The following is a 10,055-nucleotide window of genomic DNA, read 5'->3' on the forward strand; positions in this document are numbered from 1 at the left end:
CATAGTCGTATAGGCTGCAGATCGGATGGTGTACCAGTTGCTAGGACTGATTGTTTCCATGAATTTTTGGTTTTCTTCATTCTTCTTGGCCCTGGATGAGGAGAGACACATCGTTGCATCTAGATGGCAGCTTGCAAGCTTTTAAGATCTCAGTCGCTACTAGCCACAGTAGAAGGTGGAACAATGATTTGTGTAGTATGTTATGCCAATTGAGCTTGATGTCCTCTGGGGCTATGGTCCCGATCCAGGACTTCCTTTGGAAGTAATATGGAAGGACTGATCCCTGGAGGACGTCTTACTTCATAAGTAGAAGGTCAGCAGAACAAAGGGAGACCCTCAACAAGATGGATCAGCACAGTGGCTGCAGCAATGGGCTCAAACACACTTACTCTTGTGAGGATGACACAGACCAAGCAGCATTTCATTCCATCATACATGGGGTAGCTTTGAGTTGGAACCAACTCGATGGTACCTAACAGCAGCATGATCTGATCAGTTACTGTTGTAAGAGCGAGTTATTTTACGTTTTTAAACTTCGTAAAGTCTGGGTTCATACAGAAGAGTTGACTCTCCAGTTTGTTTAGATTTCTTCTAAAGACTAGTTGCAGTAAACCTAAGTCTAGGATTTTCAGGTCTCTAGGAATGAATTTCAGATTTCCTTCTAGTGCCTAACAGTCTAAGCCTATGGTTTTGTAATTATGCTTTCCTATCTCTGTCCTGTTAAACCACCGTCGGAGCCATGATGGATGAGAATGGAGTGTGCCGTGAGAGGGTGAGCTCTCTGGTCCTCGCATAGCCAAGGAGAGAGAGCAGGCTTCTGGGACCCCTGTGGGTCTGTACAGCTGATCAGTTCTGTGTTTCTAAACTTTCAGGTTTACTGTCCCCAGATATTTAGTATAAATAACCAGACTTTTAATTACAGCACCCAATATACTTTTTAAAGAGAATGTATGAAGATATAAAGTTAAAAAATTAAAATAATTTCCATTAGAAACCTGACACTATCCGTAATAATGTTGAGTTTTTCATGATTTTATTAAAATATATAAAAATATTCTGAAAAACAACAAAGCATTTTGCACATAGTAATTTGGTAAGCACTCGTGGCTGGATTTCTTTGCATGGCACAGAAGTGGAAAGTCTCAGAGGTTCCTAGGAAATAAGGCGGTTAAGTAAACCTTAGGAGCTCTGGTGCTGTTGTGCTTAAGGCATGTGACTGCTATCCAGAAGGCTGGTGGATCAAACCCACCAGCCACTCCTCGGAAGGAAGGTTGGGCAATCTACTTCCGTAGAGATACCGCCTCGGAAACCCAAGGAGGGGTTGCTGTGAGTCGCATCTGACTCATTGGCAGTGTGTTTGGTTTTGGTTTAAGTAAAACCCTATTTAAGCTCATCTGTTTTTCCTTAAAACCAGTCACTTGTTCATCACAATATTTTATTCATTAAGAGTTAATCTTTCAAAATCATGGCCTGGGAGAGTGTGGGTCTGTGTGTATGTCTTCAGATACCTTTTGGGTATACATCCTTCGCTTCTTCCTGTAACATGTGGAGACTGGTTTTCTGAAAACTCCAGATCGCTTGGAGGTTCATTTGTCTGAGGGCTGTGTTTGAAAGCATCAAATTGTGTTGCCATAAGCACAATTATTACATGTCCCTGGCCATGTTTTCCTTACCTTCAATGCTCAGCTTGCCCTCGCTCTCTGTGCCCCTTTCTTTCTGTTTTTGCCCTCCTCATCTTTCTCTCTCTGTCTCTCCCCACTTCATCTCCTTTGTCCCTTACCCCCCTTTTCTCCTGCCTCTCCCCCACCTCTGACACTTCCCCCACTCTAGGCCTCCTACTCTCTTTCCTTCTCCCCCGTTCAGTTTTTATTCCCACCTTCTTAGGGGTAATGCTGACCAATAAGCATTCCCTAGGTAAGTATATCTTCTATTAATAAGAGTAATTAATCATTTTCATATAAATGGAGATTGTGTATTTCGAAATCTGAATCCCTGACAGTTATCAAAGAGCAATGGGCTTTCTCTTTCTCGGTAAAGGGGACTGTTGTTTATGGTATCTCTGGCGGTAGCACTAGCAGTGGTAGTGATAATGATAAAAGTATTGATGTTTGATTATTCTTCTTGTGGCTCACGTTTACTGACTATTTGCCGCAGGTCAGGGACTGTTCTACGTCAGTGGTTTTTCAGAGCGTGGTCCATGGTCCCTTGGGCTTCCTAAGATTCTTTGAGGAGTCTGTGAGATCAAAACTATTTTTACAATAACACTACAATGTTATTTTCCTTTTTCACTGTGTTGATACTTGTACTGATAATGCAAAAGCAATGGTGTATAAGACTGCTGACCCCTTAGCCCATGTCAAGGCTACAAGGCTAAGAGCCATTGTATTCTTCACTGCCTGCATTCACAATGTCTGCTTGGGGGGCAGTTTTATTTTAGAATGTCCCTGATGAAGTAACAAAGGACTTGTTTTCATTTTTTTTTCTTTTTTTCATGAGTATGGGGCTTATTAGGAAAATAACAGGTGACACAATTCAGGTTCAGGATGCTCTCGGGATACAGTTCTTGGATCAGGATAATCTCCCCTCTGCTGTGCCCTCAGGCATGCCTCTCTGGCCCTTGGCTTCTCAGCCTGGCTTCTGCCCTGCTCCAACAAGTGTTACAAAGCTCCTTTAGCTCTGCTGATAGGTACATCTAGGCACACCCCACTCCACCAACAAGCCTCCTGCCCAGAAGCACTGAGCTTTCTCCCTCCGCAGACTAGTGCCACTCTGTCGGGTGCCTCTTGGTTCCACTGCCACAGTCCCTCTGCCAGGCATCTCTGCCTCTCAGCCAAGGAGGTCCAGCTCAGGGATCTCAGTTCGAAGGACACGCTCCACTCCAACTCCAGCTCTTCTCTCTTGATGGCAGTTAGAACCCTGGGTCTTGTTTTCTGGACACATTAGAAGTTATTAATTTTATTAATCTCGACCATTGAGTACAGGTCCTTTTAATGTTTGGTGTGACAAAATGGGGAGTATGCATAAAGTAGTTCTGTATACCAGATAGGTTTGAGTTGCCAGCTGAACTGGTCACTGTTTCATAGGCCATGGTTTTTGTTTGGAAGAATGCCTGGCAGGTAAACCATGGCTGTTCTGACATGGGTGTTTGGCAGAAATCTTCTTAAAAACGGATGGAGCCAGCCTGTAATTTCAAGGAGAACACCTGCCTAGCTATCGATCCAGTGGCCAACACTGATAGCTTTTCTTTAGGGGCCAGGAGCTCCCAGGGGCCATCTCAATGCTAAGCCACATGAACTCTTTTATATCTAATTTACAAATGCCATCTAGCATCAGAGAAAATAGTGCTTTTAGCAGCAATGAATTTTAGAATGTTTGTTGTTGTTATGTGCCTTCGAGTCACCACGACTCATAGCGACCCCTCCTTGGGTTTCCAAGGCATTATCACTACGGGAGTAGGTTGCCCCACCTTCCTTACAAGGAGTGCCTAGTGGGTAGCAAAGCTCAAAAATATTTTCCAAGGCTTACCTACTACCAAACCAAAAGCCACTGCCATCAAGTCGATTCTGACTCACAATGACCCTAGATGACAGGGTAGAACTCCTGCCATAGGGTTTCCAAGGCTGTAAATCTTATGGAAGCTGAATGCTTTAACCACTGTACCACCAGAGCTCCTTTTCCTACTACAGAACCACTTATTTTATAGATAGGAAAAATTGAGCCTGAATTTTAAGAGCCATGTCCTCAGTAATGCTCTGCAAATGCATGATTTATGGGCTAATCTTATATTTCATGGTACTATATCTTAAATGTCCAAATATTTTTCATGTGCACTTTTCCATCTGATCCTCAGCAACACTATGAGTATATAAAACAGTTTAAAGATTAGGAAATTGAGACTCAAAGAAGGTAATTCTCTGCATGCACTTTATGTTTTCCTGCCCTTTCAGCTATTATCTCTGAGGCCCTGAAATAAAGGCAATGCAAATAGAAAAGAGCTAGAGTCTATGCAACTTGGTATGACTTAATGTTACCAAAGCTGCCATAACAAAAATACCAAGAGTAATTGGCTTTAAAGAACACAAATATTTTGTCTCATAGTTTTGGAGGCTGGGCATCTGAACTCAGGGCATTGGCTCATAGGGGAGGGGCCTTTCTTCTCAGGAGCCACCAGAGGTCCTTGACATTCCTTGGCTTAGAGATAGATACATCAGTCTCCCTCTTCTGTCTCTGCGTGTGTCTATCCTGTTCGTTTTATATGACACCACTTAGAAGTGATTAGATTTAGGGCCACCTTACTCTACTATGGTCTCATGACCATAACAAAAGACCTTTTTCCAAAGAGGGTCCTATTTAAAGGTACAGGGGTTAGGATTTCAATACATATATAGGGGGAGGAGGGCACAATTCAATCCAAAACACTTGGCAACTAAGTAGATGCAAAACAGTGAACGAAATTGAGGAGCCAGGGAATTTTTGGAATGGCACCCTGGGAGGGTACCATTAGATGAAAAAAAAAAAAATGGAGAAGGAATAGATTCAGTCAACAAATGTTTACTGGATACCTTTTCATTGGCACGGTTGCAGTCTGCTTTGGAAGATTCTTAGGCTGTACACACCCTGTGCCTTTGCAGAGTAATCAGGAAGATAAGGCCTATATGCCAGTAAGGATATCCAAGGCAAATGTGGTAAGTGCCTTAGGAAAGACTTGGTTCAAGTCCTATAGTTGCTCAGATGTAGGAAGGAATTACTTGGGGGTTCAGGAAAAAAATTCCAGAAGTGTTTGAAAGGGGTCTTGCAAAATGGTAGACTTTAAATGTGCAGGTGGTTGTGCAGAGACCAGGAGAGTTCAGTTAAAGGAAAGGTGAGAGCAGTACAGAAGGAGAATGATCAAGACTAGAGGTTCGTAAGAATATAGTAGGGGTGTAGACACATAATAAGAAATGATTACTATTGGTAATTGTTATTCCAATAAGTTATTGGAAACATTGGCCACTAAGCCTGAAAAGACTAACTACCATAATGCCGCATACATAGCCAGTTTTCCATTTTGCTTTTAGTTCACTTTTTCAAATGAGGCTTGCCAAACAAATGTCTTTTTAGATACAGCCTAGTCCTTTCTTTGCAGATAAAATGTCTTCAGTTTTGATTGATTAGGGTAAGGATTTCAAGTTCAGATGAAATGATTCATCTTTTCAGATGTTGTTTTATAGTTAGAGAGAACGGTTGTGCCAAATATTTTATCATAGTCTTGTTTTTTGAATCTGCACCGGCTTACGTAAAACCAACCCTGTAGTCTTTACATAACTTCATCATCTTCACACTCAGAAATTCCTTTAGTCCCTTAAACTACATTTTTATCTGAATTCCATCTTTATCCTCAGATAGCTTAGTTTTGTTTTTTGGATCTTTCTTCTCCTTTGGCATTCCAAAAACAAACAAACAAAAAGAAAAGCTCACTGCCCTCAAGATATTTCTAACTCATAGATAGCGAACAGTCCTTGGGTTTCCAAGAGGTATCTCTAAGAAAGTAGATTGCCCAGTCTTCCTTTCGAGGAGTGGCTGGTGGGTATGAACCAACAGCCTTCTGGTTAGCAATCATATGCCTTAGATACTATGCCACCAGAGCTTCCATTAGTGTTTGTGATCCATTACATAATTAATCTGACTTGGGTATTTATTATTGTCTTTCCCTAGATAAGTTAGATAAATATGATCCACGTGACATTGAAAAACTACAGCAAGATGATAACTGGGTTGAAAGTTACTTATGTTGGCGACATAACGTCATAGAGGAGACGCTGAAGATGCTTGATGAGAGTTTTCAGTGGAGGAAAGAATTTACTGTCAATGGTAAGCTATTCCATTTAGCAGTGACAGAATATTATTGCCTGCCTAAATGTTAACTGTTTTATATCCATCTTTTATGTTTATCTGAGTGTCTATTTGCAGATCTTCTTGGCAGTCATTATAAATAACAATATAATTTTCATAAAGATCACATAACAATTTCAAAGGAGCTTCTGATTAGTAAGTCTTACAAATAAGATCATTCATCAGGAACTCATATCACCAGGGAGCAGAATCACACTCAGATTCTTCATTCAGCAGTCTCTTAATCTGTGTTTGGATAGTTCGGGTCCATTAAACAATACCAAGACAACATCTTAGTGGAGTTGGCCCCTGACTCCTGGTGACCCCGTACACAATGGAATGAAACTCTCCCCGGCCCTGTGCCATCCCGATTGGTTGCATATTGGACCATTGTGAGCCATGGGGTTTTCATTGGCTGATTTTCTGAAGTAGCTCGCCAGGCCTTTCTTCCTAGTCTGTCTTAGTGTGGAAGCTCCAATGAAACATGTTCAACATCCTAGCACCTTGCAAGCCTCTGTGCTTAAGGAGCAGTGGCCAGGGATCAAACCTGAATCTCTCACATGTAAGGCAAGAAATTTCCCTACAGGGAAGTGGAGAATTTTACTGAGCCAATATGCCCCATAGGCGTTTTCCAGGCCACCACTAGATTGAAATTTTTCTCACGTTTCATCAGGGCTTAATTAGTGATCCTTGACTACCTCTTTCTTTAATCTCATTACTTTTCAAAAATAGGAGTTCTAAATCTTAGAGGGAGTTTCATGATAGCCTGTAAGTATAAGAACTCTTAATGGAAAAGGTTACCTATTACCTCTCTAGTCCTAAATATGTAATAAGGAGAGACTGTCGTAAGTACTGCTGTATATTAGGTCTAAAGGATCCCCTGCCCCTGTAGTGATAAACTCTGCACCGACTGAGTCTGGTGACTTAATACAAAATAGTCAACAAATAAATCGAGAGCAAACACTGTGCCCAGTCTTCCTTGAGACAAGGAGTATTTAAGAACTAATTTGATTAGAAATATAAAAACTGTAGGTAATTCCAAAAAACAGGGAAGCATTTGTTAATCAAGCAAAGCAGTAGAAATCTAACATTCCTAAATCATTTAATTACAGAATAAACCTTTAATCACCACAGTAATATTTTCCTTACATATAAGTGCTGGTTTCTTTGGGGAAGCAATGACTATATAATGAAAGAGGGATGGAGAAGCAAAAAGACAATTTTAAAGTTCTTGGAGAACTATTAGGGAACAAAACCAACGCCTTAGCATTTTAGCATTTGCTGACATGCTGTATGTTGGTCCTTGACCTCATTAGAGACTAGGCAGGCCCTTTCTTGTTCTTCCTGCTGAGGGATCTAGCATTTTTCTTGACTTATTTTCTACTTGCCTCAGGGTCATAAAATGCCTCAGATTCTACTGAACATTGAACTTTGTTAAAAAAATATTTTTTTTTCCAGTGGAGAAATTAGTAGAGAAAACACCATATTGTTGTTGTCTTGTTTTGACATTCTGAAGCTATAATATGGGTATCGACGGATGTGTTAATGTTGAAGGTCCGAAAATAATAATATCCATTTGTAAGCCATTGTGTGAAACACAATCAAAATTTGATTACTGAAATGTGTCCACACCAAATAATGGCTTATGTGGTGAGGGAAATAGATTTTTTTTTTTCCATTTCTTTTACTTACGTGTTTATGTAGTTCGTTTATATGGTAAGAAAGGCCATTTCTTAGTGCCAAGGGTTCTTAACAGATATTGAATAAGCTACTTTTTTTAGCATCAAAACTACTAAGTAACATTACCTTACTATTACCCTAAGTTACAATTTCTGATCAAAGTTTATCACTTTTTAGACCTGAATGAATCTTCCATTCCCAGAAGGTTATTGGAAATTGGTGGGATTTATCTGCACGGTTATGACAAAGAAGGGAACAAACTGTGTAAGTGTATTTAATTTACATACTGGCTTTTCAGGATTTTGAGATGTAGTTATCTAAGGCAACTGGATTAATAATAAGCAGAATTTTCTTTCTTCAAATGTAGTACACATCAAGTTTCCTACCGTTGGGGAGCATTAGAATCATCTTGACCAAGTATCAAATCTCTGTTGTATGAACTGTTTACATTATAGTTAGGAAAGCAGTGAAGGCAAGTGCTACATCCTGTAGCACAATGAACTGTTTGAGAGCAAAATCATGATCTCCTTTCTAATCTGACTGATGTTAAAATTCAACCCAGTATTTTTTATGGAAAATCATTTGAGCTGTTTCTAAAGGGAGTTTTTTTTTTTTCCTTTGTAGGTTTCCCACAGTCCTCTCCCCTTGGCTTCTTCCTCAATTGGTATAATAGTGGGAGGAGCAGTAACACATGTCTGTTGGTCAGACAAGCCCCTTCTTACTCTTCAGTCATCTCCTTCCCCAAAGTCCAACTTGGTTTTGTACAAAAGAGTAGGCAAGAGCGTTAGAGGCCCACACTGAGGAATCAGGACCAGTCCATTTGGTGCACATTCCGCACTCTTCTTCCTTCCCCTCTGCATAGCATGTGACTTATTCCTGTTTGACAGTAATTCTTCTCTTTACATTTCCCTCTTGTCCCTGGCTCCTCCTTCTCAACCTCATCTTCTCATTCCTCCTATTCCACCTTGAATGTGTATTTCCCAGGGTTCATTCCTTTACTTGGCCTCTTTTATTCTCCATTTGGCATAGTCACCTTGGGTGATGCACCATGATGACCCCACACTACCTCCATGGATGTATGGTCGTGTGCATATATCCAGCTACCTAGTGACTGCCCACCTCCTCCTACCCAACACAAGTGGACATATACCACCTGACCACTCTCTGCAGTTCCCAGCTCAGATACACTATAGACAGATACCAGGGCTCATCATTGCTTCTTCCCAATAACATAGCCTAAATTTAGCCCTGTCTCCATTTTCACCAGCCACTTCCTTAGTTCAGTCCCTAGTCTCCTCATGTCTCCCTCCTACTACCCTTTCTCAGGTAGTGGTTGGGTCTCCTTAACCTCTTCCAAGATACCCCCTAAGCCACTGCCAGGGAAATCTTTTAAAAATACTGATCTAGTCATGCCAATCTACAGCCTAAAATCATGAAGTGCCATTGCATCTCTTTTTGGAAAATCAAAACACCTTAGCATTTCATTGAGAGTCCTTCATGCCCAGCCCTTTCTCTCTCTTTAGCATCTCCTCTCACCACTCTTCCTATTCAGTCTCAGCTGCCATCACACTGGGCGGTTTGCCATTCCCCACCCACATGCACAACCCAGCTAAGCCCTAGCTCTTGCCTTCTCTCTGGGGGGAACATTAGTGCTACTGCTTGATGATAACAATGGCTTTCTTGTTCTACAAGCAGAATAAAGAAGACTTTTAGGTACTAGCAAATACTGTGTGTTCAATTGTATTTTCTTTTTCCCTTACTTGTAATATTTGTATATTTCCTATGGAAAAAAAATAGTTTACCTTTTCACTGCTCTTTAATTTAAGGTTTCCATGTGCACAGTATTTTTCATTTAAAAGAAAGAATAGAGGTTTTTAATCTGAGAAGTAAAATATAAATGAAGAAAAATGTCAAGGGAAAAGGAATTATATATATATGTATACCATATTTTTCACAAATTATATGCACCTTCTACATCTGTTTGCCAACTGCATCCTCCTCCCATGAGGCATTTTCATAAGCACCACTACCCGGACTTTTTGTACATGTTGCTGTTAAAAAAAAGAAACATGCGTAGGCGCTTACCTAGTGGGGAGTGGGGGGACATGATTGGTACACAAAAGTAGAAGGTGATTTATGTAACAAATATGGTATTGTAAGGAGCCCTGGTGGTACAGTGGTTAAATGCTCAGCTGCTAACCAAAAGGTTGGCGGTTCAAACCCACTAGACACTCCACAGAGAAAGATGGGGCAGTTCTACTCTGTCCTGTAAGGTCATTATGAGTCAGAATCAACTCAATGGTAGTGGATTTGGATTTTTTTGGTTTATATACATATGTGTGCATGTGTGTGTGTGTGTGTGTGTGTGTACATACATACCCGACTCATAGCGACCCCTCCTTGGGTTTCTGAGGCAATATCACTATGGAAGTAGATTGCCCAACCTTCCTTCCAAGGAGTGGCTGGTGGTTTGAACCACCAGCCTTCTGGTTAGCAGTCAAATG

General features: G+C 40.8%; 1 protein-coding gene across 1 annotated transcript in view; it reads left to right on the top strand.

The window, feature by feature from the left end:
* Positions 1-10,055, top strand: part of MOSPD2 (motile sperm domain containing 2) — a 45,638-nt gene that overhangs the window by 10,178 nt on the left and 25,405 nt on the right. Inside the window, exons 2-3 of the mRNA XM_007952831.2 lie at positions 5,695-5,850; positions 7,729-7,815. Coding sequence (XP_007951022.1) covers positions 5,695-5,850; positions 7,729-7,815 — 243 coding nt within the window. The remainder of the gene's footprint in view (positions 1-5,694; positions 5,851-7,728; positions 7,816-10,055) is intronic.

The sequence above is a fragment of the Orycteropus afer genome, unplaced genomic scaffold (assembly GCF_000298275.1).
Source record: "Orycteropus afer afer isolate SDZICR_OR568_19922 unplaced genomic scaffold, OryAfe1.0 scaffold00360, whole genome shotgun sequence".
Lineage (NCBI taxonomy): Eukaryota > Metazoa > Chordata > Mammalia > Tubulidentata > Orycteropodidae > Orycteropus > Orycteropus afer.